We start from the raw sequence: 19,677 nt of genomic DNA, 5'->3' as shown, positions 1-19,677 counted from the left end.
AAAAAAATACACACACATGACCTCTATTTATAGCCTAAGTGTCACACAAAATTGGAGGGAAATTCAAATTTCACTTGAATTTGAAATTGAATTTGTGGAGCCAAACTTTGGAGCCAAAATTTCACTAATTATGATTAGTGAATTTTAGTTATGTTTCAGCCCACTAATCCAAGATCAATTCCAAGATTCTCCACTAAGTGTGCTTAGGTGTCATGAGGCATGAAAAGCATGAAGGACATGCACAAAGTGTGACTATATGATGTGGCAATGGGGTGTAGTAAGCAAATGCTCACCTCCCCCTCTAAAATTTAATTGGATTGGGCTTCTACCAATTCAATTAAATTTATTTCCAACCACACACATCAAATATCCACTTAGTGCATGTGAAATTACAAAACTACCCCTAATACAAAAACTAGTCTAGGTGCCCAAAAATACAAGGGCTGAAAAATCCTATATTTCTAGGGTACCCTACCTACAATATGGAGCCCTATATACAAGGACCAAATATAATGACATCCTAGTCTAATATGTACAAAGATAATTGGACCCAACCTTGGCCCATGGGTTCAGAAATCTACCCTAAGGTTCATGAGAACCCTAGGGCCTTCTTCAGCAGCTCTAGCCCAATCTTCTTGGAGCCTCTTGCTCATGGTTCTAGTGATTGGTCCCTTCCTAGGGAGGATTGCATCACAAAGGTTGCATGTCATCAAGTAATAATCCCCGGACGAAATTAGGGTATGACAATCATCTAGTAAATGTAAAACAATATTTTCAAAATGCTTTTCAGATAAACACTTGGTGAGAAAATCGTAACAAAGTAAGCGAAGAGAATACTTAATCTAACCACTTAAGAAAGATGTAGAAGCCCTTAGTTTATACTGGTTCACTCAACATAGCTACGTCCAGTTCTTCTTTACGCAACTGCAAAGGGTTTCACTAATCAAAACTTTGATTACAAAACAAATATTTTGTCTTGTCACTCCTGGCTATACAATTATTCTTCTAGCCACTTGTGGCACACTTTTAGATTCCCGTTGAATCTAAGAACACCCAAGTATTGTTTAACACTAAGTCATTCTTGGCTTTCACAAACAAGAGTTTGAATGAATACAAAGATTCAATAACACTCAATGAGTGAATAAATACTTAAACTTGAATACAAAATAACTTTGCTAAGCAAATGATGGACAAAATAAGATTAAGTGTATCACCCAATGATTTTGCAGAGTATCGCTTTAGAGATTTTGCTCGTTTCTTTTATGACTTTAAAATGACAACTCGCAATCTATTTTTAAGTCTAAAAGTTATAATGGACGTCTAGTAGCAGGGTAAAGTCATAGTCGAAATTGACAACACTATACACTATACACTATGCACTATATAGAACAATGACATGTCACAATCAACATTGGATTCCAGACAAGTTTCTATTAGATACACAATTCTAACCTTATGAGATTCCAATACACATGAACGAGGTAAATGTTCAAACAACTATAAATAACACGAAATACCCTCATTACAACCACACAATTCCCCACAACATACCTTCACAAACAAAATTCAATCTCAATATTATGACATTCTTGGGAGAAACAAGTAGTTAGACTATTGCTAACTCGAGGTTAACATTCATTTTTCCAAATGGATCAATCATTCACAACCAAAACTAGTGTTTATTTTCAAAGTCCTACTAGAATACCAAAGCGAGTTCCTAATGAATGTTCTTTTGACACACTCAAGAGTAGAATGCACAACACCCTTCAGCTAACCAATGATCAATTTATGGATAAAATCTACTATCGAAAACAATTCATAGATGTAGGTCATCAGTATTTTTTCAATCTCTGCAACTGAAAAAATATGATGATGTTTACACAATGTTAATGTGCAATGAGCAATACTCATATGTTGGTCCTATAGAATTATTATGTACCATCAATAGAACACCAAATGGTATGCTCAACCTACTTCAATCCACCATTACTCCTACACATGATGCAATGTTGTATTACGAGAAGTGAAACATACCACGCCAAGGTGGGTTTTCGAGTTACTCCTCCACTGGAACAAATTCAATAAGATTTGAGATTCATTCGGAATGTAACATTGAGAAACTCAAGGATGTCATCAAACAAGTTGCACCTTTAGAGGTTTCCCTTTATGGAATTCATGAATAACGAGTGGTCAAACGATTGTTCTTTCGACAGTTAGGTCATGTTAAATATTCAGAAAAATTAATTGAATATGAAATAACAGAGTTGCAAACCATGAAGATGTGTTAAAGGTGTTAGCAGAATCCAACTATTGAAAACAATTTTACCCAATAGAAATTTTAGTTATTTTTACCCAAATGGAAGAAGATATGTCTCATGTACAACATCTTTCAAACTATCATTAGTTTTATCATTTTCATGTTTCAATTGTATTTGCTAATATGTTTCGTTATTCTCATTTTATTATGTTTTATTTATTATGTATATCTCTATGTCTCTCATCTAAATTATTGTTTTGTTTTAATTTATGTGTATATATAACTGAGATGTAACAATTATTTATTCACTGTGTTTTTAATCAATTTAATTTTTTTAAATTATTTCTTATTTTTTAATTTATTTTAAGACTACTAATTAATTTTTCTTATTTTGTAATTAATATACGTAACAAAATAAAACCACTAACGAAACTCAAATTTAACTTAAAAAAAAAATCACAACATGTTCAACTGCCTTAAGCTTGCAATTTATTTAAGTATCTACATGATAACTAAAAAATTATATCATAATATTCTCTAATTTTATTAATTTCTTTTATATATATTTTTTGAAAATCATTTTAAAAAATTATTCTTTTCTAAAAGAATCCACATTGAACCCAAATTCTCAACAGATTTTTGAGAAAAAATTTACAAAAACATAGTATAAATTGGGATAAATGTGAACAATAAAAGTGTATGTTTTAGTAAATAACCGCGAATTATATATTTTGGTAAAAAAAAATTCCAATATATTTACGAAAAAATCAGAGATGAGATTGAGGTCTCACTCAGACGTAGCGTGTTTGGAACTTCCGGTTTCAACGACCCACATTGGCACATATCAGAGCCTGCCACGTTAATGTAAAACAAGATCAATTGCGTGTTATTCTTTTGGAGTACTTCTTAATTCTTATAATAATACTTCGATTATTCTTCAATTTGCTAGTCATTATTTCTTTTAATTCTGAATTTGGTATAAAAAAATTATCAGTAGGAAAGGAAACTATTGTTTTTCTCAGTTTGATAATTTAATATAACAATATCAGGAAATAATTGCTAACTATCAAATTTAAACATAATTATTGAATTTTAACGTGAAAATCTTGAATGCCTGACAATTATCAATTTCATTAATTATTTGTTCATAATTTTAAGGTTTTTTTTAACAAAAAAAATTAAGAAATTAAAAATTATAAAAAAGTAACAAATTTAATGTTACTAGTGTTAATCATATTTTTTACTATGATTTATTATGTATTCTTAATTATATGAGTTTAATTTCTAAATTATGATTTTTTAAAATTAATAATTTTGTGTTGCTAGTGTAAAATTTCACGTGTAACAATTTATTTTTTTATCGGCAACATCTCGTGTAACAAAATTAAGTATAAAAATTCACAAATTACCAAACAGAAATGATCAGTATTATAATTTTTAAAATAAAAACTTTATTTGAGATATGAAATTATCAAACTTAGTGCATAGCCCATTTTCTTAAAAAATTTAGATTAAAAAATATTAATCAATAATAAAAGATAATTATCGTGAATATTAACAAATTTATGATTTTTCTTTAATGTTATAAGTTATTGACTTATTGTTAGTACTCACCGCTGTTTACTCTGTTTATTATTTATGGTCACTCGTTACAAAAAATGCACTATCTTGCTTTCAATCCAAGTTCACTTTGGTGGCAGTTGAACGAGTTTGCAACCCCACACACAAAAACCAAACCCTTAAAAATGTCATCCCCCTCGCCGGTGGCCACGGTGGTCTCCGCCGCCGCGCTGTACGACCGCGCCAAAGCCGTGAAAGAATTCGACGAAACCAAGGTCGGAGTCAAAGGTTTGATCGATTCGGGAATCAGAACCATCCCCCCTTTCTTCGTCCACCCGCCCGAAACCCTAGCGGACCTCAAGCGCGGAACCAAACCCGGGTCCGCGCCGGAGATCCCCACGGTGGACCTCGCCGCCGAGGAGAGCTCCCGCGCCGCCGTGGTGGAGCAGGTCCGGCGGGCGGCGAGCACCGTGGGATTCTTCCAGGTGGTCAACCACGGCGTCCCGGAGGAGCTGCTATTGCGAACGCTGGCGGCGGTGAAGGCGTTCCACGAGCAGCCCGCGGAGGAGAGGGCGCGGGTGTACCGTAGGGAGATGGGGAAGGGTGTGTCGTATATTTCCAACGTGGATCTCTTCCAATCAAAAGCCGCCAGCTGGCGCGACACCATCCAGGTAAACAACGTGGACCTCTTCGAATCATTATAAAACTAATTTCATAGTAATTTAGATTGCTATTTTTATAGTAATAGATTTAGTCTTTACATTTTTATTTTGGTGCAGTACATGAAATAAAAAAAGAGAAAACAATAGAAGAAACAAGAAAAACAGCAGCTACGATTACTATCTTCACGTTAAAAAGACTAGTTTTTCTTATATATAAAATTTGCAAATTTGAAAGACTAGACCATATATTCATTAAGTTTTAATGTTCAGGCGATTGTTAATTTGGTTAGCACTAAATTTTGTTTTGAAAGGAAGATTTGTAATTAAATTTGATTTAAACATATATTTCAATTTGAATTGATCAAATTATGAAATAAGAGACATTAGATTGTCACTTCTGGAACACAATTATACAATCATGCAATATTTTTATATGGTTAACGTACTCGGTACCATTTGTAGTTTCGTTGTTTTTTAATTTTTGTCAAATTTTATAATAGAGAAAAAATATGCAAACTAAATTTTATATATTTTGTACACAGATGTTTGACGATTATGTGCTTGTTTGGTAAACATTTAAAATGAATCGGCAATGTTAAGTTTGATATTAATTTAGACGTAATTTCTATCATATTTATCAAATATAAATAATTAGCACACTAAATTAATATATCAAAGGCACAAAGCTTATCACATCCGGAACATAATTATAATTTTAAATAAACTAAAATATATTTTTTTCTATAAATATAAAAATATTTAAAATTTGTTTTAAAAACATTCATCCTCAAATTAAAATGTATCACTAAGAGTAAAGATTGAAATATGTGAATCCACTTATATTTTATTTTTATATTAGTTATATGTATGGCTAATATAAAAAATTATATTTATATTAATTATAGACATAATGATGTTAAAAAGATATGATGATAGATTCAAACATTCAAATTAAAAAAATGATACTTTTAAATTTTTTGAGAACGTACTAAATTTTTTATAAAACCATAATTTACTATGAAGACTTATTTTAGCCTTCTGAATAAAGAACATATGACCTGACAAGACCGAACTTTTTTACTTTGCCTTTCAGATTAGGATGGGGCCAACCGCAGTGGATTCGAGCGAGATTCCAGAAGTGTGTAGGAAAGAGGTAATGGAGTGGGACAAGGAGGTGGCGCGTGTGGCTCGTGTGTTATACGGTTTACTGAGTGAAGGGCTGGGATTGGGTACGGAGAGGCTCACGGAGATGGGTTTGGTGGAAGGGAGGGTTATGGTGGGGCACTATTACCCGTTTTGTCCTCAACCTGATCTAACGGTGGGGCTTAACTCGCATGCGGATCCAGGGGCTCTTACGGTGTTGCTGCAGGACCATATTGGGGGGTTGCAGGTTGAGACTGAACAGGGTTGGATCCATGTCAAGCCTCAGCCTAACGCCTTGGTTATTAACATTGGAGATTTCCTTCAGGTATCATATCTATGTGATAGTATATAAGTATAATTAAAGGCTGGTGTCACTTTAAAATAAACTTAATTTTTTATTATGATGCGGACAATTAATGATGTTTGTTGTGAATTTAAGTAACAGGCAAGGATTTAGAAATAGCAGAAATGTAACCACTATAATCTTCTAAAAGTCACTGGATAACAGTTTATTCTCTTAAGTATTACTATTCTTTTTCTAAATAATAAAATTATATCAGTAGTCTTTGAAGTATTAAATATATATTCATTTATTTAGTTCCCAAGTCAACATATTTTACTAACATAAACAGAATAATTTAAAGGATCTTTTAATACTTTAGAGATTATATATAATATGATTTCTAATACTCAAATGATTACTTATATTATTTAAAAGAGTATGTAATATTTTAAGTATGACTGAGGGTGCTCTTGTTAAATTTAAAAGTAAATATAATTTGAAGGTTAATTCATTTTCTCAAATTTAGAGTATGGTATTAACAGAAAAAAGAGAAAAAGGTAAGTAAATTGATTGTTAAGTTGTAAAACGTGACTAAGGGTGCACTTTTTTAATTTAAAAGGAAGTATCGTTGTTTAGAATTTTAAGTATTATAATCTTTAGCTGATTAAAGTCTATAACTGTTTATCAATTGTCAATTTGTCACCAACTTGACATATTTTCTAAACATACTATTTGAACCATTTAACTGCCAGAAGAATTTTGGTTAAATTTGAACTTCTCTACAAGGTTTTATAGGAATTGTTACATTTAGTTTTTGATTTTAATATAATTTAAATCTAAGATCTTTCATATTCATCATTTTGTGTATCAGATAATTTCTAATGAAACATACAAGAGTGCTCATCATCGGGTGTTAGCCAATTATTCTAACGAGCCACGAGTCTCTATTGCCGTTTTCCTCAACCCAAGTGATAGGGAGAAACATTTTGGACCATTACCAGAGCTAACATCAACAGAGAAACCAGCTCTTTATAGGAACTTCACGTTCCATGAATTTATGACAAGGTTCTTCACGAAAGAGTTGGACGGTAAATCATTGACAAATTTCTTCAGGCAGTGATGTACACATATATATTAGCATCTATTTCTGGTGATGTATCAATGTTGGATATGCGATGATGAATTTTATGCTTAATAAGTTTGTGAATAAAAGGTGCTATATGTTTGACAAAAGCGTAATTGTTCTTCCCTCAGTTCACGATATTATCATTTTGTTCATAGGCTTCTCTTGGAATAGCAAATTCTAATGGTTCTTGTAATCTTATTTAATGGCGGGGAAGAATGGGAAATTTTAATGGCAAAATTAAGAATAGCAAATTTTAATGGTTCTTGTAATCTTGTTTGTGGCACGTAGGAAGTGAGTGTTGGGAAATATCAAGAATAAATTTTGCTCTCTATGTGATTAAGATGAACAATAAGAAAAATAAATTAAGAGATTAAGAGAAAAAGAATTATTGAACAAATGACTTCAATAACTTAAGAAAGGGGTGAATTAAGTTTTAAAATATTTCCGATTAATCAAGTTCTAATTTCCTTTTTAAATCTATATGTTCAAAATATAGAATAGGAAGATGAAGATACAAATTATTTCAACAATAGTCTTTAAGTATGCAAGATAAAAATATGTGAGATGAAAATAACCAAGATAGTGAAGAGAGAAATTGCAAACTCGTTTTATCCTAGTTCAGCCACTTCCCGTATCTACGTTCAGTCATCAAACAATTCACTTGAGATTTTTCACTATCTTTGTAAAACTCATTTACAACTTCTAAACAACCTAGAGATCTCTCTTTCTTGTATTCAGGATTCTGACAATTCAAGAGACAAACAGTCTCTTGATCACAACAATTTTTTTTTTCAGAAAGCACATAAGTTTTTCTTTCTTTTAGAGAAAATGATACAAGTTGAAGATCTTAGAAGAACATTCAATTGATTTGCAAGTGTTTGACCAATGATTTGTTTATAAGAGAATAAGACAATAAGGTTTTGAAAAACTTTAAAGATTTTTTGTAAAACAAGTCACATATTTATAGGCCAATGGTGGCTTTTCAAAAAATATTTTGAAGAGATGCGACCTTTCGAAGCATTTTTGAATTTCTCTCACTGGTAATTGAGTATAGCTTCTTGGTAATCAATTACACAGTTATACATTGAGGGGTCATGACTTTTCAATTTGAATTTCTGAAGTTTCGTTATTGGTAATCGATTAGAGTAAATAGGTAATTGATTACAATATTCAAAATTCAAATTTTAAACTTCTTTTTGAAAAACCAATTTACAATCTATCTCTCGTAATCAATTACAATGCCTGATAATCAATTACAATATTCAAAATTCAAATTTTAAACTTTTTTTTGAAAAACCAATTTGCAATCTCTCTCTAATAATCGATTACAATGACTGGTAATTGATTACCAGTGGAAAAATACTTATTTTAGAAATGATAAAACATTTTAAAACTTTTTATAATCATTTGAAAATCATTTTTTTGAGGCCAAACCTTTTTAACCAATAAGAGATTTTTTTTAACAAAAAATAAACTAAGTCTTATCTTTCTCTTGATCTTGTTTTCTTGATCTTGAATTTTGACTTGAAGTAATCTTGTGTGGCTTACATCTTGGTATCAACAAAACCTTCATACACATACATTCACATTCTCCTTCTTTTTTATGATGACAACCATCTGAAAGAATGTACAGAAAATATTTATTTGCAATATACGCCCTCCCCCTTAAATTTGCAATCATTTCTTAGTAGAATAAATATTTTTTAGATTTTCAGAAGATATACCTCGTACTCTGTACCTTATAGATTTCTCTCCCCCTTTGGCAACATCAAAAATAAGAAAGCACCGTAAAAGCATAAAGAAGGAGCAGGAAGATCCATACATGACTAGAAATAAACAATTACTCACACATAATAAATAACCAAGTGCTAAAAGTATGAAAAGCACCAAAACAAAATATATGGCTAAAGATATCAAGTTCAAAACCAAATTATAAATGACCAAATCCTAAGTAAACAAAAATGTAGAAAGTCTAAAACATCAAGGAATTTAAAGACAGGTAATGCTAAATAAAATGGTACTGAAAAGCTCTATGGATCAACCGGAGGATCAAAGCATCGACCGATGAAGTTCATATCATTCTCAAGACGCATGATACGTGAATCCATAGCATCAAAATGATCACCTACAAAGGCTCGAAGATCCTGAAGTTCACTTAGAACATCATGCAGCAATGAAAAGGAGGGATCCCTTTGTGGTGGTGGTAAGAGCGTACGTTCATTAGGAGCAGTAGGTGGAAGGTCTTGTTTCCTCGCCCACTGACCATCCATATCCTTCCGATATCCAAACGATGCAACAACAGTAGCTCCAATGGCAAAAGATCATTTAACCTTAACAAAGGGTTCATCATATAGAGGAATGTTAAAATGTTGGAGAAAAAGAGTGACAAGTTGGGGATATAGAAGAGGTGCATTTGCCCGTAATGCCTTATGCATACGGTAGTGAACAAGATGGTCCTAGTCAATTTGACGATTGGTTTGAAGGGCCCAAAACAGAATCAAATCCTCCTTAGAAGCCTGAGCAAGATTTGTTGAATGGGGTAGCAAGATACGACACAAAATGTAGTGCATGATACAACATTCAAAAGTGAATGAACCAGCAAGCAATCGGCCAGTCATATCATCATTTTCATTCCAAACCATTTTGTGGGTATCATGATTTGAATATATATGTTTCCAGTCATCAACCAAATTGCCCTCAAAATGTACACCTTGACTACGTAATTTTGTCAATGAATAAAATAAGGACTGATCAACCACAATAAGAATTTTATACACCTCAGAAAAAATGACACCACCATGAATTTGTAGAAGCATATGTTGTATGAAGCTTTTGATGATGCCAAAGATGAAAGCTATTCAAGATTGATCAAAGTCAAGATCAAGAATTCAAGAGAAACGATGAACAATTAGTCCATAGTATGTTAAAAGAATTCCTTAAAAGAGGTTGCACAGGTTTGGCCTTAGGTTAATTCTTCAAAACACCTTGCAAAGTTTTTTAGAACAATTCTATTTTTGAAAAAATATGTTTTTCTCTCTTGTAATCGATTACCAGAGGCTGTAATCGATTACTAGAAGTAAAGATAAGTTTTAAACAGTTTTACAAACTTTTGAATTTGAATTTTGAACTGTGTAATCGATTACAAAGAGATTGTAATCGATTACCAGAGACAAATTTGTTTTAAACAACTTTTAGAAAAGTTTTGAATTTAAATTTTAAACCTGTAATCGATTACAACAGTTGTGTAATCGATTACCAGTCACAAAATTTTGAAATTTAAATCTTAAGAGTCATAACTCCTCAAAATTAACTGTGTAATCGATTACCACATATCAGTAATGAAATTCTGATACCAATGACAGATGTCGTACCGGATGTCACGACATCACGCTTCAGAACATGCAGATTATATTTGACAGTGTGAACAGATTAAACAAGTAAATAACACAAGAGAATTGTTAACCCAGTTCGGTGCAACGTCACCTACATCTGGGGGCTACCAAGCCAGGGAGGAAATCCACTAAAATAGTGTTAGTTCGAAGATCTAACAGCCACTGTTTACAACCTTCTCACCTAACCACTACCCATGCAACTTCTACCTAAGAGCCACTCTTAGATATGAGAACCCCTCTCACTCCCTCTCAATCACTCTCCCGTGTTTACAATTAAATCAAATACACACCAGAGATTGCTCTCTGAACAATAGAGATCAACTCTACACACTCAGGTCCAACACTTGATGTTAGGGTAACATCAAGGTGGCTCACAAAACACTCAAGTCCCAAAACTCACAAAATAACTCTTCAATCTCGGACTTGGTGGAAAACTCGTGCAGCCTTCATGTTTATATAGCAGTGTACGTATCTGGGCTGTAACAACTTGCGCTGGATAAGATCTATCATTCTCCTGAAAATCTGCACTTAAAGATCTAAAAGATAAAGTTTGATCTTTTAGTTTTTATCTTTAATCTTTAATCCCTGAACGAACTATTCAAGTTTGTAATTCGAACTTTAATTATCTTTTAATTCGTTCCTAAAGATAGATCGCCTAATCTGTTGCTAACTGCACATTAATCTGTTAAAGATATAACAGATTTATGTGTCCAGTATTTTCGGGCAGGATGTCCTGGACATTGTATCCGACATCGTGGATCCTGCAGCTTCAATTCTTCATTTGACATTTTATCTTGCCTTGTGCATTGTGCAGCCCGATCTGATTCCTTGACATAATGTTAGACATCATGTGCAGCAACTCCAGCTTTCCTTCATTGTCTAAGTGCTTATGTTTTAACAAAATTTTAGCCAATCTTTTAAAACTTAGTAAAGCTAAGCACTAACAATCTCCCCCTTTGGCAAATTTTGTCTAAAACATACTTAGACACTTCCTGAGCAGGTACGAGCAGTCATGCAAGTGGGATCAGCAACTTTCATTATCAGAGTAATCAAGCACAGCAGTCTCTGTAGTGGTGACAGCAAAATTCTGCAAGTTGCAAATCTACAAGTCTTTTCCAGGATGTCAAGACATCTCATGTGACATCAGCTTTCTGCTCCCCCTGTCTCCATGCTCCTACTGCTGTGAAGCAGTTCACTGCGGCATTCTGCAAGTTGCAAGTCGTTTCCAGGATGTCAAGACATCTCACGTGATATCAGCTTTCTGCTCCCCCTGTCTCCATGCTCCTACTGCTGTGAAGCAGTTCACTGCGGCATCTTCTATCAGCTACTAGTTTTAGTAGCTTACACCATCATCATCAGCAGCAGTAGTATCCCCCTCAAAATCATATAAATACTACTCCCCCTCAAAATCATAACTCATGCATACATAATATCCTACTACTCAAAATCATAAATCATGCATAATACTATTACTCCCCCTTTTTAGACAGAATTTGGCAAAAGTAGAATGCATGCAAATATTACAGACCAATAGCAATCAATTGTTCAAAGGGACATGCCCCAATAGCTAGTAAGAGTAAAAAGCAAAAATAAAGGTCTGATGGTCATGGGGTGGCATCAGAATCATCATCATCTGATTCTGTATCCTCTGCTGCATCTTCTTCTTCCTCAGCTGCTTCTTCTTCTTCCTCAGCTGCTTCTCCATCATCAATGCCACTGTCTGAGAGTCTTTTGATCAGGCGTTCCAGCTCCATTTTCTTCTCTGTGGTGGCTTTGATGGTTGCCTCCAGCACCTTGCATGTGTCCTTGAGTTCAGCAATCAAAGCATCCTTGGACACAGCACCTGAAGCAGCAGCTTTCCCTGATGTCGAGACAATGTCTGGGACATGTGTCCCCTCAAACAGTTTGTAATGCAGGGACAGAGCAGATTCTCTCTTCTTCACAGAGTCAGTGTTGTTTAAAATATTGGGATGTTGACTCAACATAATGCCACACAATACAGTTGGGAAGGCAATGGGTAATTTGACAGCAAAAGATTCTGAATGCTTAACAGTTTGATCAAAAATATAGTTTCCAAAATTAAATTTGGACTTGGTTCCAACAGCATACAGAAATTTACCCAAACCTGTGGCAACAGTGGAAGTATGATTGGTGGGTACCCAGTTTGCAGTGCCAATCCTATGCAGGATTGCATACTTCACACTCAGCTTCCCTGCAGAAAGCTTCCCTTTCTTTGGCCAATGCTGGACTTGTTTGGCAGTGATTTCCTTGGCAATTTGATGCTCAGAAACAGCAATATCCACCACTCCTTCAGTTGGTCTGCCCAGGTATTTGTTGATTACAGCAGGGGAGAATCTAACACATTTTCCTCTGACAAACACTTTCTGATACTCATCACTCTTTCTGTTTGTTATGTCAGAGGGAATGTTGACAATGAATTCCCTGACTAGACTTTCATAGCAATCTCCCAACTCGGTGACAGTTTTCAGCAGTCCAGCAGCCTTGATGAGGTCCATGATCTCCTTGCAATCCAAGGCATCTCTTCCCAGTTCTCTTTCTAAGGCAAGTCTGCGTTGATATACAAATTTCCACCTTTCAACATTGCCAATGGAGTGGAATGAGATGTTGTCCAATGGTGCATAAGGGACATTTCCAGGCACCTTTTTCCCTGATTTCTTGGCCCTCTTGATGTCGGGAACATCTAGTTCGACATCATCATCAGAATCAGATGAGGAAATTTCTTTCCTCTTCTTGGAAGGGATTGCAACTTTGCTCCATCTGGATGTGGTAGGAGTGATTGGAGTGCTCTTCTTCTGTGCCATAGTTTTGATTCGTCCAGACCTAGTAATGGGGGTTTTTCCCTTTCTGCTTTGTAATCTTTCTGCAATGCCAGGTGCCAACTTGTTGGCAATGGGTTCCTCATCAGATTCTACTTCTTCTAGGTCAATGAGGTCACCTGGAGCAGGTTCTGGTGCCCTTGGTGCAGGGGTCTCCTCTGTGGCTTGATCCTCTTCCTCTGTTGATTTCTCTTTACTGGATGAAGAGAGGACTTCAGCATTTGGGGTGGAAGATGTTGGAACATCTTTATCAGCATCAGGGACAGAAGCATTTTTCAAAATGTTACTCACAATACTGCGGATCTTCTTATCCATCTCCGTGTCTACTTCCCTAGGACTTGTTGCAAGGCTAGGGTTTTCAGAAATCTTCACCCCCTGTTGTCTTTTGGGGACCAGTTTCTCAGGAACAGGGGCTTGACCAGGAATCATTTGTATGGGTTGGATATTGAATTCAGGTCGTTCCTGGTTTGATGGTGCTTTGGTGGATGATGGAGATGATGGTACAGAGGGTGAACCAGGAGCTGAAGTTTCTTTTGGTGCGGTAGCCATGGAGAAGCAGAGCCTTTGGAGTGGTTTCGTAAATCTCTGAGAGCTGTTGGGGAATGCTGATGAAACCGAGATTACCACGAAAATATGAGTTTGAATGAGGAATGTAGAGGGACGTGTGAAGCAACGGTCGAATTTGTTTTGGCCCAGTAGTGAACGCGCTATTAACGTTTGAGCACGTTCAGATAAAAGTAATTGCTATAAATCCTCTAGCAGACAAATACCCAGCTTGCCCCTCAGTTTTTCAAACTGATTTGCATCCAATGCCTTTGTGAAAATATCTGCTATTTGTTCCTCAGTGTCAACATGCTCCAGTGTGATAATTTTATCATCAACAAGATCTCTAATATAGTGATGTCTAATGTCAATGTGCTTGGTTCTGCTGTGTTGAACAGGATTTTTAGAAATATTAATAGCACTCAAGTTGTCACAGTACAATGTCATGACATCTTGTTCGACATTGTACTCCTTGAGCATCTGCTTCATCCAAACTAGTTGTGAACAGCTGCTTCCTGCTGCAATATACTCTGCTTCTGCAGTAGATAGGGACACACAGTTCTGCTTCTTGCTGAACCATGAAATAAGATTGGTTCCCAAATAGAAACATCCACCAGAAGTGCTTTTTCTGTCATCTGCACTTCCAGCCCAATCAGCATCACAATACCCAACCAGCATTGAATCTGAACAATGACAGTACATAATCCCATAGTCACTGGTGCCATTTACATATTTCAGAATTCTCTTTACTTGATTCAAGTGACTTATCTTAGGATTGGCTTGATATCTTGCACAAACACCTACTGCATAGGTGATGTCAGGTCTGCTAGCTGTTAAATATAGTAAGCTCCCAATCATGCTTCTGTACAGACTTTGATCAACACTGGTGCCAGCTTCATCTTTTGACAGCTTCAAGTGAGTAGGTGCAGGTGTTCTTTTATGGCTGGCATTTTCCATCCCAAACTTCTTGACAATGTTCTTTGCATACTTGCTTTGTGAGAGGAATATGGAGTCTTCCATCTGCTTCACTTGGAGTCCCAGAAAATAAGTCAGCTCTCCAACAAGACTCATCTCAAATTCAGATTGCATCTGTTGGACAAAATGTCGAAGCATCTCATTCGACATCCCTCCAAACACAATGTCATCAACATATATCTGTGCTATCATCAAGTTATCAGCATCTTGTTTGACAAAGAGAGTCTTGTCAATTCCTCCCTTCCTATACCCTTGCTGAGTAAGAAACTCTGTTAGCCTTTCATACCAAGCTCTTGGAGCTTGCTTCAATCCATAGAGAGCCTTCTTGAGCCTGTATACATGATCTGGATGAGTTGGATCTACAAATCCCTTTGGCTGCTCCACATAGGCTTCTTCATTCAGGTATCCATTCAGAAACGCGCTCTTCACATCCATCTGGTACAGCTTGAATTTGAGGATGCAAGCTACACCAAGTAACAATCTGATGGACTCAAGTCTAGCAACAGGGGCGAAAGTTTCATCAAAGTCTACACCTTCAATCTGAGTGTAGCCTTGAGCAACAAGTCTGGCCTTGTTTCTGGTTATAACACCTTCTTCATTGGTTTTGTTCTTGAAGATCCACTTGGTGCCAATCACATTAGTTCCCTCGAGTCTAGGAACTAGCTCCCAAACTTCATTCCTTTTGAATTGCTCCAATTCTTCTTGCATAGCATTGATCCAGAACTCATCAGTCAGTGCCTCTTTCACATTCTTGGGCTCAATTTTGGAGACAAAACATGAATTGGAGACAATCTCAATCTCCCTTGATCTTGTAGTGACTCCTCTGTTTGGATCTCCTATAATCAGCTCCTTGGGGTGCATCTTCTGGATTCTAATGGAGGGACTCTTGTCAGGTCTATTGATGTTTGGTTCATCTGTAGCAGAATCAGAGTTTTCTGCATTTTCTGCACTTTTAGCTGTATCTGCTACATCGTCTCCCGATGTTCTGACATCTTCTTCGACATCCTTCTTTCTTGCTGGAGTTAGATCATCAACAACCACATTGATGGATTCCATCACAGTTCTGGTTCTGGAATTGAATACTCTATATGCTCTGCTGTTTGTAGAGTATCCCAAGAATATTCCTGCATCACTCTTGGGATCCATCTTTCTCCTTTGCTCTCTATCTGCCAAAATGTAACATGGACTTCCAAAGATGTGGAAGTGCTTGACAGTTGGCTTCCTCCCTTTCTAGATTTCATACAGTGTGGTTGGAGTCCCTCTTCTAAGTGTGACTCTGTTGTGGATGTAGCATGCTGTGTTCATGGCTTCAGCCCAGAGATTATAGGGAAGTTCTTTGGCATGAAGCATGACCCTAGCAGCTTCTTGCAAAGTCCTGTTTTTCCTTTCAACTATGCCATTTTGTTGTGGTGTAATGGCTGCAGAGAACTCATGAGTGATGCCTTCAGATGTGCAGAATTCAGTAAACTTGCTGTTTTCAAACTCTCTGCCATGGTCACTCCTGATTCTCTTGATGACACAGTCTTTTTCTCTTTGAAGTCTTAGACTCAACTCCTTGAATACTTCAAAGGTGTCTGATTTCTCTCTGATAAAGTTGACCCAGGTAAATCTGGAGAAATCATCCACAACAACATAGGCATACCTCTTTCCTCCAAGGCTTTCAACTTGCATAGGCCCCATCAAGTCCATGTGAAGTAGTTCCAGCACCCTGGAAGTGGTCTGATGTTGAAGCTTCTGGTGGGACATCTTGACTTGCTTTCCAATCTGACATTCACCACAGATTCTGCCTTCTTCTATTTTCAGATTGGGAATGCCTCTAACAGCACCTTTGTCAATGATTTTCTTCATGCCTCTTAAGTGCAGATGTCCAAATCTTTGATGCCATATTTTGACTTCATCTTCTTTGGAGAATAGACATGTGGAGGAGTAACTGGTTTCTTGAGGTGTCCATAGGTAACAGTTGTCCTTTGATCTGCTGCCCTTCATTAGGACTTCACTCTTCTCATTTGTCACCAAGCATTCTGACTTTGTGAAGTTTACATTGAATCCTTCATCACACAACTGACTGATGCTGATCAAGTTTGCAGTCAGTCCCTTCACCAACAGTACTTTGTTTAGACTAGGAAGTCCATCATGGACTAGCTTTCCCATTCCAGTGATCTTTCCTTTAGAGCCATCTCCAAATGTCACATAGCTAGTGGAGCAAGGTTCAATGTTCACCAGGAATTCTTTAACTCCTGTCATGTGTCTGGAACAGCCGCTATCTAGGTACCAATCTTCCTTAGCTGATGCTCTAAGTGAAGTATGAACAACAAGACTAACAGTCTTGTGTTTTGGAACCCACATCATCTTCCTTTCGCTGCTGCTACTTTGAGTTCCATGATGTGGATGGCCATGTAAATGATAGCAAAAGGGCTTTATGTGACCATACTTGCCACAGTAGTGACACCTCCACTTCTTTCTTTTGCTCTTTTTCTGCTGCGTTCCATGATGTCGAGACCGATGTTGTGACATCGTGGCTCCAGTGCTGTTTTTAGCAGGAACAAATTCTGTCATGGTTGTTCTGCCAGCAGATTTATGATTAAATCCAAGTCCTCTCTGGTTTCCAACATTCTTCCCAAGCTGTAGCACCTCATCAAGCAAATCTGAGCCTTTATTCAGCATCTTTATTGATTTTGTCATGTTTTCCAGTTTAGAGTTCAGAAAACCAATTTCTCCTTTAAGTTCAGAGATCTCCTCTTCATGTGCCTCCTTCTCAGCCTCCAGATTTGCAATGACCTTCTTCAGTTGTGCTTCTTGCTGAAGAATCTTCTCACTTTTGTTGCATAGTTCTCTATAGGATATAGCAAGCTCATCAAAAGTGATTTCACTATCTGTATCACTTGAATCTTCAGCAGATTCAAATCTCCCAGTGAGTGCATTCACATCTCTGTCAGAATCACTTTCTTGTTCACTCTCTGTATCATCAGACCGACATACAGAAAGTCCTTTCCTCTGCTTCTTGAGATGAGTGGGACATTCAGCTTTGATGTGTCCATAGCCTTCACACCCATGGCATTGAATTCCTTTGCTGTGACTGGGCTTTTCATCTGACTTTCTCTGGTATTCACTACCTTTCCTGATGTCGAGAGAGATGTTCCGGACATGTGGTTTCTGCCTCCTGTCCATTCTGTTCAGCACTTTGTTGAACTGTTTTCCAAGGAGCACAACTGCATTAGTCAGACCTTCATCAGTATCCAGATCATACTCATCTTCTTCTCCTTCATCATTGGACACGAACGCCAGGTTCTTGCTCTTCTTTTCAGTCCTATCCGAGAGTCCTAGCTCAAAGGTTTGAAGGGAACCAATGAGTTCATCTACTCTCATGTTGCAAATGTCTTGGGCCTCCTCTATTGCAGTGACTTTCATGTCAAATCTCTTAGGCAAAGATCTGAGGATCTTTCTCACCAGCTTTTCATCTGTCATCCTTTCTCCCAAGGCAGTGCAAGCATTGGCAATTTCAAGAATGTTCATGTGGAAGTCATGAATACACTCTTCCTCCTTCATCTTCAGATTTTCGAATTTTGTAGCCAATAGTTGCAATCTGGACATCTTCACTTTGGAGGTTCCTTCATGAGTGGTTTTCAGGATCTCCCATGCATCCTTGGCCACTGTGCTTGTGTTGATCAGTCTGAAGATGTTCTTGTCAACTCCATTGAATAGGGCATTCAAGGCTTTGGAGTTTCCAAGTGCCAATTCGTCTTCTTCTTTTGTCCAGTCTTCTTCTGGCTTCAATTCATTAGTGGGCTTTCCTTCTGTGTCCAACATCTTGGGATGTTCCCAGCCTTTGATGACAGCTTTCCAGGTTCTGCTATCCAGTGATTTGAGGAAGGCCACCATCCTTGCTTTCCAGTATTCATAGTTGGTTCCATCCAGAATTGGTGGTCTGTTCACTGGTCCTCCTTCTTTCTCCATGTTCATCAGAATTTATCTCCCTAGATCTCACTCAGTGATTTAGAGTGCCCGCTCTGATACCAATTGAAATTATGATGCCAATGACAGATGTCGTACCGGATGTCACGACATCACGCTTCAGAACATGCATATTATATTTGACAGTGTGAACAGATTAAACAAGTAAATAACACAAGAGAATTGTTAACCCAGTTCGGTGCAACGTCACCTACATCTGGGGGCTACCAAGCCAGGGAGGAAATCCACTAAAATAGTGTTAGTTCGAAGATCTAACAGCCACTGTTTACAACCTTCTCACCTAACCACTACCCATGCAACTTCTACCTAAGAGCCACTCTTAGATATGAGAACCCCTCTCACTCCCTCTCAATCACTCTCCCGTGTTTACAATTAAATCAAATACACACCAGAGATTGCTCTCTGAACAATAGAGATCAACTCTACACACTCAGGTCCAACACTTGATGTTAGGGTAACATCAAGGTGGCTCACAAAACACTCAAGTCCCAAAACTCACAAAATAACTCTTCAATCTCGGACTTGGTGGAAAACTCGTGCAGCCTTCATGTTTATATAGCAGTGTACGTATCTGGGCTGTAACAACTTGCGCTGGATAAGATCTATCATTCTCCTGAAAATCTGCACTTAAAGATCTAAAAGATAAAGTTTGATCTTTTAGTTTTTATCTTTAATCTTTAATCCCTGAACGAACTATTCAAGTTTGTAATTCGAACTTTAATTATCTTTTAATTCGTTCCTAAAGATAGATCGCCTAATCTGTTGCTAACTGCACATTAATCTGTTAAAGATATAACAGATTTATGTGTCCAGTATTTTCGGGCAGGATGTCCTGGACATTGTATCCGACATCGTGGATCCTGCAGCTTCAATTCTTCATTTGACATTTTATCTTGCCTTGTGCATTGTGCAGCCCGATCTGATTCC

The 19,677-nt window shown here is 36.7% G+C and overlaps 1 protein-coding gene across 1 annotated transcript; it reads left to right on the top strand.

Moving 5' to 3' along the window:
- The first annotated feature begins 3,874 nt into the window (after positions 1-3,874).
- LOC114404610 (1-aminocyclopropane-1-carboxylate oxidase homolog 4-like) lies at positions 3,875-7,158 on the top strand. The gene is made up of 3 exons (XM_028367497.1): positions 3,875-4,488; positions 5,573-5,947; positions 6,777-7,158. The coding sequence occupies exons 1-3, from the start codon at positions 3,916-3,918 to the stop codon at positions 7,023-7,025; spliced, it is 1,197 nt and encodes a 398-aa protein (XP_028223298.1). The 5' UTR covers positions 3,875-3,915; the 3' UTR covers positions 7,026-7,158.
- Positions 7,159-19,677: the final 12,519 nt, after the last annotated feature.

The sequence above is a fragment of the Glycine soja genome, unplaced genomic scaffold (genome assembly GCF_004193775.1).
Source record: "Glycine soja cultivar W05 unplaced genomic scaffold, ASM419377v2 tig00104754_1_pilon_1_103611, whole genome shotgun sequence".
NCBI classification, from domain to species: domain Eukaryota; kingdom Viridiplantae; phylum Streptophyta; class Magnoliopsida; order Fabales; family Fabaceae; genus Glycine; species Glycine soja.
The sequence above is the reverse complement of the archived record's forward strand: the minus strand, read 5'-3'. Positions and strand labels throughout refer to the sequence as shown.